This window comes from Rhinatrema bivittatum, chromosome 4 (assembly GCF_901001135.1).
Source record: "Rhinatrema bivittatum chromosome 4, aRhiBiv1.1, whole genome shotgun sequence".
NCBI lineage: Eukaryota > Metazoa > Chordata > Amphibia > Gymnophiona > Rhinatrematidae > Rhinatrema > Rhinatrema bivittatum.
Genome location: NC_042618.1, coordinates 237050130 through 237069689, shown reverse-complemented (window position 1 = coordinate 237069689; position 19560 = coordinate 237050130). Strand labels below are relative to the sequence as shown.

The following is a 19560-nucleotide window of genomic DNA, read 5'->3' as shown; positions in this document are numbered from 1 at the left end:
GTTGCATGAGGGGTGGCTCTGGAGGCGTGGCATCCAAACGGTTTGCCAACCGTTCGATGGTGGCAGCCAGTACGTCCAGGCAGTGCTGCTGCTGCTGCAAGCGTTGGGCCATTCCTGGGATGGCCTGAAGACCAGAAATGTCCGCTGGGTCCATGGCCTTGCAAACTCTTGTGACCAGGGATGTGGACCCTTGGGCCGGCCGTGCGGAGATGAGTTGGAAGAACAGGTGAGCTCCGCTGTGACGAGGAGGCCGGGTGGGGGCTCGAAGTCAGAAGACCAAGTAGATACTTCACCCTGGAAGCCCGAGATCCCCCCAGGAGGAGCCCATGAGGATCCGGACTGCTGGGACTTAGGTGGATTCCCTGGAGACGACAGGCAGATGCAGGATACTTCACCCTGGAAGCCCAAGATCCCCCTGGGAGGAGCCCGTGAGGACCTGGACCACTGGGAATTAGGTGAATACCTTGGGATGAGGAACGGCAGCATGAAGACAATCCAAGTTCAGGGCAAGCGGCAACCAGAAGAATGAGAAAACGAACCAGAGCCAAAACCAGGAAAACTACCCGGAGGAAGGGCACGGCTGGAACCTGGAACAGCAGACTGAAGCAGGAGCAGAAACAGGAGCAGGAGTGGAACTGGAACTGGAGAGAAGGTAGGATAAGGAGCAGCAACTATCACTCACCAAGAGTCGACCACTTTGCAAGGCAAAGGTTTTTGGTCAGACGCCGGGTTTAAATCCCTGCCGGCGTCTGATGTCATCGCTGGGGGCTGGCTGCAGTTTCGCGCCAGAGCCACTTTAAAAGGTCCCCCCTTGCCCGCGCGCACCTATGAGGGGCGGAGCCAGGACTCGGAGCTCGGCGGCGTCTCCCTCGTGGAGACACCGCTGCGGAGAGGCTGAGTAGGCCCAGAGGATCCCGGAGCCTGCGGCTGACTCCCTTGGGGAAGGAAGAGGTAAGGACCCGGTCGCGAACCTCGTGACCGGGACCACAACACTGGCAGCATATGTGTCAAAATTGTGGGACCATGATATCCCCCTGGACACTCTAATTTGGTTGCTGGGCCTTTACGGGGACAAACTACTGGACATTGATCTGCCCCGACGATCATTCCTGGATAAGGTCACTTTCTCTGCAAGAACAGCTATCTTGGCCCAATGGATGGTCCCCACCTCTGCTCTGTTCCCAACCTGGAAACAAATTGTCAACAAATTATTAGTTATGGAATGCTTCACAGCCCAGAAGATGTCTCCAAAAAGACTCTCACAAACATCTTCCATAGGGGGAGAGTATCTCACAACTTTGCTAAAGGACTATGTCCATGCCTGGTTGGACTGTTGCTCTTCCACAAACTAGCTGCGCTATAGAAAATAACCACTGTCACATCTGCATATATATGCTTGTACCTGTTCCTGTCTTTCTTTGTTTCCCTCCTTTCTTCTCCCCTTCTCCTTTCAAAGGTGTATGTTGGCTAACCAGGCCTAGGGCAGTGAATGCCTCTTTTCCTTTGCCTTATCTCCTTTACATTTTAGCTAATACCAAAGGAATCCACAGATGCCATACTCAAAGATAATTCAATATCATATGGGATATGATTCAACCATACCTCAATTGTTAGTTAGTTGTTGGGGTGGAGGGGTGGGAGGGTTGGGGAGGGAACTGGTTATATATAAAAAGTAAATCTATAACAAAGAACTATTGCAATGCTGTATCATGTTTCTATGAACCTGAATAAGTAAAATGTAAGAGAACTGCATTGTCAATAATCAGCAGCACATCTTGCTGACCCACATGTATGAATGCTAAATGTGCTATTGTTCTGTAATATGTGCTTTACAGTGCGAATAAAAAGTATTGAACCAAAAAAAATGTATGTATGAATTTTTAATTATTGGATGTTATTCTGTTTGTCAGCTGTTTTGAAACATTTATTCTTTTTATTGATATGGTTTTACTATTATGATTGATGTTTTATATGTCTTAATTTTGTTGTTTGATGTTTTATGAGGCATGCTATTGTTTCCCTTTTTTCATTGTTACACTGCATGCAGTGTTTCTATGTATACTTTTTTATGGTCACTTTATTCTGTATTTGGTGTGGTTCTGCATGTGGAACTGAGGTGAGGTATTCTGCTAACTAGCATGTAATTTCCATGTAGGGATCTATCGGAGCCTGGCTTCTTCTTTTTTCCTAATAGGGGGTGAACTATCAAGGAGTGGGGAGGGAGGGAGATATTTTTTCTTTTCTCCTTTTCATAATTTTGTTTTTACATGGGGGAAAACATATTAGTTTCAATCATATTTTTACATAACTCTTGAATATTTTAACTGAAAATTAATGTCAAAATGAATATTCAAGAGTTGTGTGAAAGGAAACTGGTGGATTAGGCTGCAGACCAGCTTGTAGTACTCAAGGACCAGAATTACCTACCACTTCAAAAAGGTTGCCTACTCCTGATCTAAGACAAACAATATTATCTTATTTTCTGTCAGCTCAGATCGGTCATAAAGGTACAGTTTATATGTTATTATATGCATCTGTCTTACACACACATGCAGGTAGGTATCATCAAATAATTTTCATTAAAATCTGATACCTTCACTCTTACTTGGACACAATTTATTTTCTCTATAACTCTTTTCTTAAAATTTTTGCTTCTTCATTCCTCTCTTTCATCAAACCATCCTTAGGTTCTTACCATGCACACTGCTGGCGTAATGAATAACCAACAGTATTTTATCAAAGGTAATGGCCTGTAGCCAATCATATCTTCAATGTTGTTATAGAAATTATTGGCACCTGTAAAATAGGGAAATATTTATCTGTTTAATAAGCATTTCAAAAAAACAGGTGGATTTGAAAGGACATGATATGGCTGAGTAAGGTGCTCAGAATGGACCGGGAGTTTTTTGTGGAGTCATTGTTCATTATAGATGAAAATTTGAACAGAAAAAGGGGAATTATCAAAAACGTTATGTGTGTAAATGTAACATACTATCATAGTGTGCATTACCATTTGATATTCATTGAGAAGCAAACTATATAAAACTTAGAAAGTCAGTAAAAACTTTGGGGCGGATTTTCAGAGCCCTGATCGCCTAAATCCGCCCAAAACTGGGCGGATTTAGGCGAGCAGGGCCCTGTGCGCCGGGAAGCCTATTTTACATAGGCCTACCGGCGCGCGCAGAGCCCCGGGACTCGCGTAAGTCCCGGGGGTTCTCCGAGGGGGGCGTGTCAGGGGCGTGTCGGGGGCGGGCCCGGTCGTCGCGGCGTTTCGGGGGCGTGTCGGCAGCGTTTTGGGGGCGGGTACGGGGGCATGGCTACGGCCCGGGGCGGTCCGGGGGCGTGGCCGCGCCCTCCGTACCCGCCCCCAGGTCGCGGCCCGGCACGCAAGAGGCCCGCTGGCGCGCGGGGATTTACGCCTCCCAGAGGGAGGCGTAAATCCCCCGACAAAGGTAAGGGGGGGGTTTAGACAGGGCCGGGTGGGTGGGTTAGGTAGGGGAAGGGAGGGGAAGGTGAGGGGAGGGCAAAGGAAAGTTCCCTCCGAGGCCGCTCCGATTTCGGAGCGGCCTTGGAGGGAACGGGGGTAGGCTGCGCGGCTCGGCGCGCGCCGGCTATACAAAATCCATAGCCTTGCGCGCGCCGATCCAGGTTTTTAGCAGATACGCGCGGCTCCGCGCCTGGAGCGCAAACAAAAGTAGGCTATTCGCGCTCCTTTTAAAATCCGCCCCTTTGGTTTTTAATCAGGCATTTGATAATATCATGTAACAACTAAGTGGACACAGTTATTCTATTAGTTTATGTATATCATTTATGATTTAATTTTTATTTCAAATTTAAATTTTGTAATTTATATTTTTAGATTGGGTTTATTGTTATGATTTTCTTTTTTAATTATTTATACTGTATTTCCTTCTGTTTTATATTTTGATTTTAGCTCCACTTATGTTTTATTGTACCTCCTCTTGGTTAACACGATTTACAGGTGACATATAAAGTTTTAATAGTAATAATAATAATATAGCAATTTTCAAAAGCCCATTTACATGTATAAAGTGCACTTACGTGTGTAAAACCTATTGATAATTCAATGGCATATATTGTAGCAATTTTCAAAAGTCCACTTATATGTATGAAGTGCATTTACATGTGTATAACCCAGTTTTAAGTGTGCAAATACTTTTGAAAATCAGGCCCAAAGCAAAGTGGGCAATAGGTTTGTTGTTGTAATAGCTTCCCTCTCCCAGCACAACCAGGGAAAGCCTTAAGAGAGCAGCATCCGTTAAGCTAAAAATATCTCATGATGTTTTATGGAAAGGCCACTACACAATAACTCATAAGTGTGAAAGGAAGTCAATTTGAGCCAAGAGAAAAAAAATGGTTTCAGTTAAACTCATATGGTGCAATATATTTAGGGACCTTCGCTTTTAGATTTTATTTTTCCCAAAAAATTATCAGTATTTATTACAATCAATAAAAATAGGAGAAAATAATTGGGGTGGGGGAGGAATCAATTTTTTTCCACTGATTTTGTGCCATTTGGTTAGTTAAAATAAACATTGATAAATTCCTAAGGAAAATTAACAAAACTAAAAATGAAAGCCCCTATTTATTATGGAGGTAATTTTCAAAAGGATGTACACATGTAAAACAGCTTCTGAAAATTGCTGCTTTTACATGCTTAACTCCTTTGAAAACTGACTCCATAGGCAGGAACAGATTTAGGATTTTGGCACTTCTTGGCACTTTTGGTGTTTTCACTCCATATTCTGTAAGAATCTGTTACAGGGAGAGGAGAACTATGCTTTGCTGAATGAGCTTTAACAGAGCTGGATTAAAAAAATAATAATATTGGACTAGTGAAAGAAAACAATTTAGACATAAAAAGAAAAAATCTTTCACTCGAATGTAGCAAAATATTTAAATAATGTCTGAGATTATTTAATAAGGCTTTTGTGTGTCGGGTGTTGAAGAGGAACACAATTTTAAGTTTTATTTATTTATTTAAATTCTTTTAATATACCGATGCTCAAGACCAGGTCTTATCTTACCGGTTTACAATAAACTAGGGGGTGAACCAGTTAACAAAGAAAGCAAAAGTTACATTATAACAGGGAATGTGGAACTAGGCTGTTAGAAAAAAGGAAAGGTTAAACAAGATAAGTTTCCTGATGGTTCCTTTTCTTTAGAAAAGTATGTCCAGTTATGAAAAGCTTCAAATTTTAAGAAAATAAAGAAAAAATTAAAAAGTTTAAGTAAATATCAAGAATAGAAATTAATAAAAGAGTTATGGATAGGTGGAGTTTTTTTGACCAATGATTACAAAATAAAAAAACACTGACATTCATAGTTCGATAGAACAAGTTTTGTCATGAGTCTGAGGTCATTTTCCTCCATTTTTAAAATATTTAGCATAATCCCAGACATTATTGAAACATTTTGCTACATTAGAATGAAAGGTAAAAAATCTTAGCCATCCTGCTGCCCAAAATGTTTGCCACCCTAGGCACAAGCATAATGAGTGCTTTTCGACAAATCCAGGGCTGTCTATAGGGCTGAATTATCAAAAGGTTCTATACATGTTAATGCACTTTACACAGATAAATGCGCTTTTGAAAATAACTACAATATAGGTTACTTTTACCCACATAATTCCTTTGAAAATGACTTCCATTGTGTTCACATCTAAGTTAATTCATAATGCCATTGTAGGTCAAATCAATGCCAATATACTTCAAGGGATTCTGTACATTAATGGAAATTGTACCACCGTTCAGCAAATTCCCTATTGTCATTTTATGTTCAAACTATTTATTAAACATCGTCAATATACAAACACTCCCCCGGAGTACAGTGGTTTCTTATGCACTCTGAAGTCAAGACATAAACTACATATTACAGTATATATTTTACTTCTTATATTCCCCGCCGTAACCCTGTCCCTTCCCTCTATAATCACATATTGGTAAAACAGGCAGCAAAATTGTCATGATAGAGAAATCTTTAGTGGCTGTCATTCCACAACTACATATGAAGTATACCATGACCAAGGATATGAATTTGTCAGTAATAACTTTAGTATATTTCATGGGAAACAGCTAAAAAGCTAAATTTACTTACGGGCAAATTTTCAAAGCCTGGCACGTGCACAAATACCCGGAGATACGCGCGTGGCTGCGCCCTGCACACGCTGAGTGCATTTTAGAAATGGTGCGGCCACACGCATATCTCCTGGTACGCTCAGAAATGCCAGGCCATTCAAAAGGGGCGGGCCAGGAGGCATGGCGGGGGCTGGCAGGGACAGTGCCATTTTGTGCTGTCCTGGGGAAGCGCGTGCCATCATCTAGCTGGCGCGCACAACTTACTTCTGCTCCTTAGAGCAGGTAAGTTGAAAAACAAAAACATTTAAAGGAGTTAGGGTGGGTTTAGGGGTCGGGGAGGAGAGGGAAAAATGTAGGAAGGGTAGTTAGGGGAAGAGGGAACAGAGAAAAGCCTACTAGAGTTGTTTTTTAAAAAAAAAAACCTGACACACGTGAGAGGCCATCTGCTCGCAAATGCATGCATGGATATTAAAATCTGGCACACGTGTGTGGACCATTGAAAATCTAGATTTTAGATTGTGAAACATACTTTTATTTATGACAAATTTTCTCTGATTGCTATATGAGACACCACGAGGTCCATATTCAGTTGCTGTGCTAGTTAGCTGGTTATACCTAACCAGCTAACTAGCTTTGTATATTCAGTAGCGCAATTGCACCACTGAATATACTCAGCTATCTTAAAGTAGGCTAGTTATTTATAACCAACCTGACCAGAGTATATCTGAATATCAGAGTTAGCCAGTTAACTTATCTGGCTAACTCCACTCCTCCCCTGAATGCCTCCCGCCCACTCCTGGAAAGCCCCTAAATTAGGTCCAAGCAAACAAACTGGTAATCGATCCAGTTGGATGTCAGCAACAACACAGATAGCTGGATCGGTGTAAAACAAGATTTTTTATGGGCAAACTTCAATAAAATCTGTGTTTGCTGCTAAGCCCCTAAATTATCCAGAATTTAGAATTATGTAGGATCTATTCAGATACAGGTTGAATATAGTTGGGGAAGCAATTTAGACAGATAACTATTACATTATCAATCTAAACAGCGTTTGAATATGGATCTCCAAGTTTTTTTCATTTCATGTTTTTTGACCAAACAGCAGATTCCACAACTTCATCCACCTCTACCTTGCAAGTTGTGTTTTTTTAAGATGATTTTCAGAATTAATATATGAACTTTCCTGGCCATTTATATATTTTCAGGGGAAACTTTAACTAACGTATCCACTAGTTAGCTACGATACCTCACAATCACACCCATGTGGAGAAAACATCCCTAGTCCTGTATGCTGTCACCTGAGTACTCACCATACACCCATCCAATGCAGATGGTTTCAAAAATAGCAACGAAAAGCAGACACATCCCACTGGCAGCATAGTAATCAAAGAGCTGGAACACGTACATTCCACCCTACAAGGCGCAGACACAGGAAGGGGGAGAAAAAGGAAATTGGAGTCAATTGCAAAACAACAATGTATATATGAACCGCAAAAAGATACAGAAGGAATTGTGGAGAGGGACCAAATTAAAATAAGAGGGGGGAAAACAGAGAAACAGAAGGAGGAAACAAACAAACAACAGACAATGACACTCAGAATAAGAAATGACATCCTGAAGAAAAAAGAGGAAAAAAAGAACATTAGAGAACCACAACGCAGAAGGAGAGAAAGAAATGTGGGGACATAATATTAAATAAAATGCGTGGACAGCAGAACACTTTTTGATGGGGAGGTGGGGTGTCCAACCAAACTCTGCCCTCAATTCCACCTACGCTCCATCCACATTCCCATTACTAATTAATTAAATTTTATTTACAGTTAATGTCATTCTATTTTACAAACATTTTTTGCATAAATCATAGGGCCGGATTTTGGAGCATTTACGTGCGTAACCGGTGTTACGCGTACCGGGCCTATTTTCAAAAGGCCCGGCACGCATGTAAGTCCCGGGGCTTTACTAAAGGGGCGGTCCAGGGGCGGGGTCAGAGGCTCCCGGCACAGCAGCCATTTGCCGCTGTGCCAGGGATCGCGCGCTGAAGTAAGTTTGGAAACAAAAAAAACAGATGAAAAAGGTAGGGGAGAAAGGGTGGGGGAGGTAGGGGAAGAGAAGAAAAGGGAAAGTGGGAAAGTGGGTTGGGGGTAGGGAAGTTCCCTCCGAGACCACTCCGATTTCGGAGCAGTCTGGTAGGGAATGGGGGAAGGCAGCGTGGCTCAGCGCGGACAAGGTGCACAATTGTGCACACCCTTGCGCGTGCCTGTGCGCGCATGTTATAAAATCGGGCGTACATGTGTGTGCCGGGTAGCGCGCGCACATGTATGCCCGCTCGTACATTTGAAAATCTACCCCACAGAGTATAATTATTCATTCCTGGACCAATTATAAGCATGATGCTAGAAAACCAGACATAGTAGTAGAAGAGAAACCAACCAAAACAGAACAAGCCAAGCTACTATAGATCTCGACATAGAAACTACATGCTAGCAGAATACCTCACCTCGGTCACATATGCAGAACACAGACAAACCCTCACCAAAAACAGAATAAAGAGACTATAGCAAAGGTACCAACAAAACCTGTACTGGAAACTACAACAAACTAGTCTCTGTATGTAGTCCAACAATGGAAAAACAGAAACATCACCAGTCCTAAGACATCAAAGTACAAAATTAAAAAAAATATAAAACAGTTATAAAAGTAAAAAGATACTAACAAAAATATTATTTGAAACCAGCTGACAAATATAGCATTCAATAATTAAACTCTTATAAAAATGTGTAAGAAGTTCCAAAAAATCAATTAAATAGTTCAAAAAAGCAGACACATGAAATAACACCCAATAATTAAAACTAAAACTAGTAAGAATAAAAGAAATTTGCCACTCTCCATGCCTGGGAACATTTGATTTTCAGTCACCCTGACATTGTTGTACATTAAGGGGCGGATTTTCAGAGCCCTGCTCGCGTAAATCCGCCCAAAACCGGGCGGATTTACGCGAGCAGGGCCCTGCGCGCCGGGAAGCCTATTTTACATAGGCCTCCCGGCGCGCGCAGAGCCACGGGACTCGCGTAAGTCCCGGGGTTCTCAGAGGGGGGCGTGTCGGGGCGTGTCGGGGGGCGGGCCCGGTCGTCGTGGCGTTTCGGGGGCGTGTCGGCAGCGTTTTGGGGGCGGGTGCGGGGGCGTGGCTACGGCCCGGGGCGGTCCGGGGGCGTGGCCGCGCCCTCCGTACCCGCCCCCAGGTCGCGGCCCGGCGCGCAGGAGGCCCGCTGGCGCGCGGGGATTTACGCCTCCCTCTGGGAGGCGTAAATCCCCCAACAAAGGTAAGGGGGGGGTGTAGACAGGGCCGGGCGGGTGGGTTAGGTAGAGGAAGGGAGGGGAAGGTGAGGGGAGGGTGTTAGAGGATTCCCTCCGAGGCTGCTCCGATTTCGGAGCGGCCTCGGAGGGAACGGGGGTAGGCTGCTCGGCGCGCGCCGGCTATACAAAATGATAGCCTTGCGCGCGCCAATCCAGGTTTTTTAGTAGATACGCGCGGCTCCGCGCGTATCTACTAAAATCCAGCGTACTTTTGTTTGCGCCTGGAGCGCAAACAAAAGTAGGCTATTCGCGCGCCTTTTAAAATCCGCCCCTAATTGGGGGAGGAGAGGGTGAATAAACTTTGCCTGCGCTCTCTCTCTCATATACTCACACTAACACACACACATGTTCATTCAGTTGTTCATATATGCTCACACTCTCACACATACACACTCTTCTTCCCCTCCGGAATGCACAAATTTTAGCAGCTTCCATCATCAACCCAGAAGACTACTCTTTCCTCTCAGGGTGTGGATCAATGCTGCTTCTGCTCCTTTCTTCTGGCCACATGGGCCAATGCTGCTCCTGATCCTTCCCTCTCACTCACCCACCCCCTTCATTCCCCTTTCCTTCCCCTTTCTTTTCTTTTCCTTCCCTCCCCTTCCCCCACACCCACTCCTCCTCCCTTTCCTTCCCTCTTACCAATGTCTCCTTCTTTTCCTTTTCTTTCCTCCCCTCTCATCCCCTTCCCACTCACCCACTCCTTTTCTTCTCTCCTTCTCACTACCTTCCCTCTCACCCACTCCTTTCCCTTTCCTTCCTTCCCCTCTCACCCCCTCCTCCTCTTTCCTTCCTTCCCATCTCATTCATCCCCTTCCCTTCCCCTCACTCACTCCCCCTTCCCTCTCTCTCCTCACTCACGCTTCTTCTTCTCACTCCTTTCTATTTCACTTACTCAGCTCCTCTCCTTTCCTCCCCTCTCTTCTTAGTAAGAAGGAAGGAGAGAAAATGAGAGCTGAGTGCATGAGGGAGATAGGAAGGAAAGGAGGAAGGAGGAAGAGTAAGCACCAGCAGGCGAGGAGAAGGAGGTGGCCAGAGACACTCAAAGCCACAATACTCTTACTCTTTCACAACGGAGGGTGAGTGAGGGAATTGGGGCAGGGGCAGCAGTAATGGCAGCAGTATGTCAGGAGTGACATGGAAATTTTGGGGGGGTGCCCTGGCCCCCTGGATGCCCCCGTTCCAATGCCTTTGATAAAAGATTAAAGGAATCATCAATGAAAAGTGAGTAGAGATGAGGAGTAAATGATATGAACCAATTTATTCAACAACATCATGGTAAATCTATTTCAAAGACATATAGTCTTCCGAAATAATTTCTTATGATACTACTTGCTGGAAATGCTTTAAAAATATACCAAAGTTGAAATCTGCCTTTTAAATCAAACCATAAGGTACATGCATATGGAGAACAAGGATGGGGCAAGAGCAAAGGGAGGAGAGGGGATGAGAGTAGACGAAGAGGGGCACTGTAGCTTGAAAGGGCAGAAATAGAGTTGGGGGAGCAGAGAAGAAGAAAACAAATAGTTGCTGAGGATAGGTAAGGGAGATAGGGATGGAAAAGAAAGAAGAGAAGGAAGTCAGAGTTGAGGATAGAATTGGTAAGCAGGAGCAGGAACTTAGAATTGGGGATCGTAGCAGGAAGTTGATAAGAGATGAAGGCTATGACACAGATGAATGGTGACATTTGTCTGCAATATTGTGAGGTAGAGGCTGTTTGAGTTTGAGTGATGCTGTGTAGGTGTAGGTGTGTGTGTGACACAGAGAGACACAGAGCTGTGTCTGTATTTATATCTTCCTATCTTCTAACAGTTATATAGTGCAACCAAAGTTAATAGTGATCTGTTGCAAAGCTCAGCTATTGTGACTTGAGAAAGTCAGTCTTGTATAATTATTTTTAACTTATTATACATCTGTACTACAGTGTATATCGATGAAAAAAGATAAAACAAGTCTCTTTTGCATTTATTTGTAATTTTCTTGTTTGAATGCCTCAGTATTTTACTTAAATGAGTAGACTTGATCAATGACATCATAATTTGTGAGTCAAGTTTTCTAGTTTCATTGAAGCATCGTACCAGCTCCAGCCACTGGAGGTCTCTGCTGCCCACTCAAACTGCTCTCCTCAGCAGCAAGTGGACAACATGGTGAAGAAGTGCCCTATTTTTCATGTTAATAAGATCTGCATTTAATAGAAGTAGGTTATAACCAATTAGCCACCTTACAAGAAGAGATATTCTATAGCCCATACTCCTACTGCTCCCTGGATCTCATTTTGATGCACACAGCTTCCTTAGGGCTACCAAAGACTCCTAACTTTGGATTTTCAAGGTACTGTTCTTATGAATTTCTTACTTGGCAGAAGTTCAAGCATAGGCCTATATTTAATTGTACATTTGGCTAATACATTTCAGTTTGAAGACAAAATGATACATTTTGCTTTTAAGCTAAAAATACCCTGCCTATCCATTTTATGTGTCTTAAATTTCAGTTTCTATTAAGAGCTTAATTTTCAAAAGGGATTTCTGCAGGTAAAGTAGTGCTTAATCTGCAGAAATGGCCCTTTAGAAAATTGTGTGAGCGATATGTGCATAAAATAATACACACACACACATCATATGCATGTACATATACATGCAAGGGGAGAGGCATTCCAAGGGGCGGAGTCAGGAGCAGGGTTGGGATTTACATGCATGCTTTTTGATTCATAAATTCTCTCGGCACAACTATGCGCACCAAATAGCAGGTATAATGGTATGCATGTAGTTATGTAAACAAAATATAAAACAAGAATATACTGGTGTAACTTATATAGCACCCTACTACCGAATTTTGTTGGACCTTTCAATCTCGAGTCAGGATTTATAAACAGACTCGTTCATGATAAAGGGTCACTTTACTTTTTTATTTTACTAACATTTCTATTTGATGCATCTTATTTGTATATTTTTAATTTTTCATAAAAATTCAAAACCCAAAAGTGCTGATGGATATGCAAATAAATATGGCAAGGCAATTCACTCGGTCACAATCCCAAGAGTTTTAGTGTATTTTCTAGTACTTATCGCCAAACAAGAGTTCCGAGGGTCCTGACATGGCCATGTTTCGGACCAAAGTCCTGCTTCAGAGGAACTGGTCCGATAATCCAATCCGAAAATATATATCAATCCGTCATTACGCTGCTCATTCCATCAGCATCTTAAAGCGGTTAATCCTGTGCACATATTTTCTGCATGCGGTCTGAACTCAGACACGCATAGTTTAAACAATGGCGACACAACCGGAAATGTATAGGCCTCCACCGGAAACACGTCTACAGCTGAAGTTCTCCATCAGGTCCTCTACTTCCCAACAAAAGGATTAACTGAAGTTCTCCATCAGGTCCGATGCAGACACGCATTGTTTAAACTATGCGTGTCTGAGTTCAGACCGCATGCAGAAAATATGTGCACAGGATTAACCGCTTTAAGATGCTGATGGAATGAGCAGCGTAATGACGGATTGATATATATTTTCGGATTGGATTATCGGACCAGTTCCCCTGAAGCAGGACTTCGGTCCGAAACATGGCCATGTCGGGACCCTCGGGACTCTTGTTTGGCGATAAGTACTAGAAAATACACTACAACTCTTGGGATTGTGACCGAGTGAATTGCCTTGCCATATTTATTTGCATATTCATCAGCACTTTTGGGTTTTGAATTTTTATGAAAAATTAAAAATATACAAATAAGATGCATCAAATAGAATTGTTAGTAAAATAAAAAAGTAAAGTGACCCTTTATCACGAACGAGTCTGTTTATAAATCCTGACTCGAGATTGAAAGGTCCAACAAAAATTCGGTAGTAGGGTGCTATATAAGTTACACCAGTATATTCTTGTTTTATATTTTGTTTACAAATCAGTATACTAGAATACACTTTTTGGTGTGTGTGGGTTGTTTGTGATTGATATCGTTATGCATGTAGTTATGCCAGGATAATTTTCAAAGTAGTGTTCTATGTGTACTTTTGCTCTGCAAATTAATGTAAAGTCTGCAACTAAAAAGTTCCTTCAGACTTTTCACCCAATGAAAATTATCACCTACATTTTCTCTTTACATTTTACCAGGTGCTAAAGGCACAAGGTTGAAGTGCATCTCGAAAATGTGTTAAAATTCTTTATTGCACATTCCTGGTGTGAGTTGTTTTCCTCTCTCTCCATGTATTGAATAGGTACTTAATAAAAGCATCATTTTTTACAAATTCAAGTCTAATCTCATGTACCATGAAAACAATCATTACATAGGATGCATCTCTTCTCCCTTCACCTTACCTTTTAAACTCCTGCCCCAATGGAATCTGGCATGGATTTTTTTTTTTTTTTTTTTTACAAACAGTAAAGTAATGGAAAAGTTCTACAATTCAGCACATGGGGAGCTTAAGAAAAAACAACATTCTTGACAACCTGGTGACACTTAGCAACTTAAAATTCCTGGCCTATTTCTTCTGCTTTCAATGTAGTCATTTTCCTGTTCTCGCTCCCTTGCTCAGATCCAGTTTTCTCGTGGTACATTTCTAACCGTACATGAGACAAAATTAGTTTCCTTCACTGTACCTCAGTGAGCATGGCCAGGCCAATTAGATAGGAAAAAATGGAGATGAACAAAATCAGGATCTCCCTGCGGTTCTTCTTCCGGAATATGTTAGGGTACATGTCGACCACGGCTGTCGCCAGGCTCTCAACACAGACAAACTGAAAGGATATCAAGGCAAAGAACCATCAAAGTCCTTCTTTCAGCCATCATGTTAGTAAATCAATGACTCTCGCTTTTCTGTTTATTTGCACGACATCTTATCTCAGATGAAGCGAGTCGGGCAGCAAGATATTTGTGATTTGCTTAGTCTGAGATGAGATGCCCTGCAAGCAAACAAAACTGAAAAGAGCATCAATCAGATTTTATGGATAAGTACATGCATGCCCTTCGGGCACTTACCGGTATATACTTGACACTTGTCTGAATTGGGCATATGAGACACTTAAAGGTGAATTTTAAAAGCCCGACACGTGCATTAATTAGGGGATACACGAATATGTCGGGCTTGAGCACCCTGAGTGGATTTTCAAAGCCGGCTGGATACGTGCATTAATGCTACAGTGTGTACATTTTGGAAATTTTTAAAAAGGGTTGGGCATGGGCTGGACTGGGCATGGGTGTTTCGTGGCGTGAAGCTGAGATGTTCACATAAATACTTACGCAATCTGGGGTCTGGGGGCACGGTGGCGGTTTGGGGCGGGTCCAGGGGTGGTCTGGGGGCGGATCCTGGGGCGTGACGGCGGTCCGGTGGTAGTCCCGAGGCCTCCTTCGTTGCAACCGGCCAGGGCAGGCATAAGAAATAAAATAAGGTAGGTGGGGGATTTAGGTAGGGCTGGGGGGTGGGTTAGATAGGGGAAGGGAGGGGAAGGTGGGGGGGGGACAGAAAAAAAGTTCCCTCTGAGGCTGCTCCGATTTCGGAGCAGTCTCGTAGAGAATGGGGAAAGCCATCGGGGCTCCCCTAGGGCTCGGCACGTGCAAGGTGCACAAGTGTGCACCCTCTTGCGCTCACCGACCCCGGATTTTATAACATGTGCGCGACTGCGCATATGTTTTAAAATCTGGCCCTAAATGAATAGATCCCAAGCTATGAATCCTTATTGATTAATAGCACTTTATGGGCTTCTGCTCTAGGAACTTAACCAAACCTTTTTTAAACCCAGCTATACTACCTTCCATAAGCACATCCTCTAGCAATGAATTCCAGAGCTTAATTATGCATTGAGTGAAAAAGAATTTTCTCTGATTTGTTTTAAATGAACTACTTACTAACTTCATGGAGTCTGCCTAATCCTTGATTTATCCAAAAGAGTAAATAGCCTATTCACATGTACCCTTTCAAGTCCTTTCATGATTCTATAGACCTCTATCATATCCCCCCTCAGCCGGCTCTTCTCCAAGCTGAACAGCCCTAACTTCTTTAGCCTTTCCTCATAGGGAAACCATTCCATCTCCTTTATCATTTTGGTCACCCTTCTCAGTAATTTCTCCAATGCAACTATGTCTTTTTTGATATGCGGCGACCAGAACTGCACACAGAATTCAAGGTGTAGTCTCACCATGAAGCGATACAGAGGCATGATGACATCACCATTTTATTCGCCATTCCCTTCCTAATAATTCCTAATATTCTGTTTACTTTTTTGACCACCACAGAACACTGAGCCAACAATTTCAAAGTATTATCCACTATGACGACTAGATCTCTTTCCTGGGTGGTAACTCCTAATATGGAACCTAACATCATGTAACCACAGCAAGGGTTATTTTTCCCTATATGCATCACCTTGCACTTGTCCACATTAAATTTCATCTGCCATTTGGACACCCAATCATCCAGTCTCACAAGGTCCTTCTGCAATTTATCACAATCTGTTTGAGATTTAACTACTCTGCATAATTTTGTATCATCCGCAAATCTAAGCACTTCACTCATTGTGTCCCTTTCCAGATCATTTATAAATATATTAAAAAGCACCGGTTCTAGTACAGAACTCTGAGGCACTTTACTGTTTACCTTTTTCCACTGTGATAACAGATTAAATATCCTGTTCTCTGTTTCCTGTCTTTTAACCAGTTTGCAATCCACAAAAGGACATCACCTCCCATCCCATGACTTTTTAGTTTTCTTAGAAGCCTCTCAAGAGGGACTTTGTCGAACTCCTTCTGAAAATCCAAATACACCACATCTACTGGTTCACCTTTGTCCACATGTTTATTCACCCCTTCATAAAAATGTAGGAGATTTGTAAGGTAAGATTTCCCTTAGGTAAATCAATGCTGGCTGTGTCCCATTAAACCATGTCTATCTAAATGTTCTGTGATTTTATTCTTTATAACTGTTTCCAAAATTGGCGCACATATGCATGCTGCCAAGCTATTTTATAAGATGCGTGCATATATGTGCACAAGTTATAAAATATCTGCATCCCTGGGCGCAGGCCAATGAATTTGCTCACATGTGTACCTGCGCGCCGGTTTGAAAGGCTCTTATTACTGATAATAGTGATTGGAGAATAATTAACGTTACTTAAAAATGGCATTTGAAGATTTTGTTTCCTAAGAAAATTATTTAAAATAAGTCTCATATATGACGCAATTTTGTGTTTTTCTTTAAACTGAGTTCTCTGAGTTTGAGTTCTCTTCCTCTCACCATCTCTAAAGGATCATTTACTAAGATGTGATTTTTCCCCTCAGAGGGGGAAATACCATTGGGATTTACTAAACACCCTACCTGGTTCCTAATTTCCATCCTCTGACCTTGACTCCTCTACCCTCCTCCCCTGTTCTTCAGACCCACTCTAGCCCAACACTCTCCCCAGGCACATCTTTAGCAACCTGATGGCCTGACAGCACCCGGAACGCCTCCTAGGATCCAGGACTATCGCCGTCTGAAATCAAAATGCTACTGGCTGCCCCATCACATGGTTTCAGTCAGCGACAGGCCTAGAGCCTAAGGGACATATTAGGCCCTGCTAGGCCACTAGATCATAAATGCCTGGGGTGGATGGGCTAGGGTGGGTTAGAAGGGTGGGCGCCTCAAGGCCAGAGGGTGGAAACTTGGAGCTAGTGAGGGCTTTTATAGCAAAGAGACAAGATTGTGAAGGGTGGGGAATTTGCCATGTGAATTATACATTATTTTCTTTTTCCCATTAGGACTTCCTCTAGATGTGGTGGAGGTCTCACAAGACCCCCGGGGAGGGTGTTTGATCAGGCTGCTAAGATCCTTCAAGAAACTGCCTGGGGGCATTGGGATGCTCCCAGGAAACGTTAGTTACAACACCAGAGTGATAGCTAAATTTCAGGAAAATAACATGGCTTGCAAATATTTGGGCAAGCTGTGTTATTTTATTATCATAGAATTTACTAGTAATGAGCTGCTTTGCATGCATTTGCAAAGAAGTTCATTAACATGTTCACAATATTCGAGATAAAATAACACATGGTATTTTTAATACCATGCGTTATCACTACTGCAAGGCATTTACCATGCAGAACATAGCATTAGGCTTCTCTCTGTAAGCCAAACTCTCTTCTGGAGGCATATCTACCTAATATCCAGTCAGGTTTTTAGGATTGTCACAGTGAATATGCATGAAATATACATTGAGATCCAGCATTTGTAAATCTGACTAGTTAAGTGTGCTTCCAGAAGAGAATTGGGAAATAATGCTCTAAAACCATTACATGCTGCTTAGGAAATACCCCTAAGAGAGGTAGTTCAGTTTTACTGACTCAGAAGCAAGTTTAATTGAACTACTTTTCCCATTTTCAGAGGATGTGTAGTGATATAATATAATATAAATGTACCTACATAAATAATATAGAATAAAATAACTTTGGTAATACAATATTCATTTCTGTGTGTCTTATGGGTGGATGCATACCCAAGAGGACTCCTGTTTCCTACTCAATGGTGCCTCAATATCCCACTGAGCCCAGCTGAGAACTGTAGCTCCTGATAAGCTCAGCAATGGTTTATAATAATGTTTCCCAATCACCTTCTGGAAGTACACCTAAACAGTCAGATTTTCAGGATATACATAATGAATATGCACTAGATACTGTAGACTTACATATACTGCGACTCAATGTATACAAAACTATCTCATGCATATTCATTGTGGCAATCCTGTAAACCTAATTAGATACTAGGTAGATGTGCCTCCAGGAGAGGGCTTGGCTTAGAGAGAAGCCCAATGCTATGCCCCAGGGGACAGCCCTGAATCATAGAGAAACTAACACTTTATTTAAAATGTACCATCTCCTGTAAGGTTTGTATTTGGGTTGCAATTACTCACCTTTTCAAATCCGAGTTCAAGGTGAGTTATAGTTCAGGTACAACTGCCTACAACTGTATGACCTGGAGTTGAAAACTATCGAATTAATCAGTGTTTAGGTCAGGCAAGTTTATATGCCTCTGTAAGAACTTCAATCACTGGCATTTTAGAAGGAGGAATTATTTTATTTCATTAGATTTAGCACTTGCTCCACATACCACAGTACTCCGGGAGAGGTGCAGCAAAAAATAAACAACCTAACATAAATCTAGCATACAGTATTAAAATACATAATCCAAAATAAAACAGACAGACAATTAAATAAAACAGTTTTAGAACAAGTATCACATAGACCAAGCATTAAGCAAAGCAAATTACCATCAAATTAAATAAAAGCTTTGGTAAACAAAACGTTTCAATGCACTTCCTAAATGTTAAATAATAGAGATGTGAATCGGAACCGGAATCAGTTCAGTTCTGGTTCCGATTCAAATCGTGCATTTTTTTTTCATCCGGCCCGATCGGTTTTTTGGTTTTTTTTATCAGCTGCGTCCGATCCGATAAACAAAAAACCCACCCCGACCCTTTAAAAAAGCTTCCTTAGCCTCCACCACCCTCCCAACCCCCCCCCCCCCCCCCAAACGTTTTAAAATTACCTGGTGGTCCAGCGGGGGTCCCGGGAGCGTTCTCTTGCGCTCGGGCTGTCGGACAATAAACAAAAAACCCACCCCGACCCTTTAAAACCGCTCCCTTAGCCTCCACCACCCTCCCGACCCCCCAAAAAAGTTTTTAAATTACCTGGTGGTCCACTGGATGGCCTGCGCCATTTTTAAAGATGGCGCCAGCTGTCCAGTGCTCCTACCATGTGACAGGGGCCGGCCAATGGTACGGTTACCCTGTCACATGGTAAGGGCAAAGGGCCATCGTCGCCATTTTTATTAGTGGCAGCCGACGGCCCGAGAGCGGGAGATCGCTTCCGGGGCCCACTGGACCACCAGGTAATTTTAAAACATTTTTTGGGGGGTCGGGAGGGTGGTGGAGGCTAAGGGAGGGGTTTTAAAAGGTCAGGGTGGGTTTTTTGTTTATTGGCTGACAGCCCGAGTGCAAGAGAACGCTCCCGGGACCCCCGCTGGACCACCAGGTAATTTTAAAACATTTTTTGGGGGGTCGGGAGGGTGGTGGAGGCTAAGGGAGGGGTTTTAAAAGGTCAGGGTGGGTTTTTTGTTTATTGGCTGACAGCCCGAGTGCAAGAGA

The 19560-nt window shown here is 42.7% G+C and overlaps 1 protein-coding gene across 1 annotated transcript in view; it reads right to left on the bottom strand.

The window, feature by feature from the left end:
• Nucleotides 1–19560, bottom strand: part of LOC115090602 (sodium- and chloride-dependent GABA transporter 2-like) — a 204260-nt gene that overhangs the window by 45526 nt on the left and 139174 nt on the right. Inside the window, exons 12-14 of the mRNA XM_029599942.1 lie at nucleotides 14050–14187; nucleotides 7409–7511; nucleotides 2696–2796 (exon numbers count right to left, since the gene is read on the bottom strand). Coding sequence (XP_029455802.1) covers nucleotides 2696–2796; nucleotides 7409–7511; nucleotides 14050–14187 — 342 coding nt within the window. The remainder of the gene's footprint in view (nucleotides 1–2695; nucleotides 2797–7408; nucleotides 7512–14049; nucleotides 14188–19560) is intronic.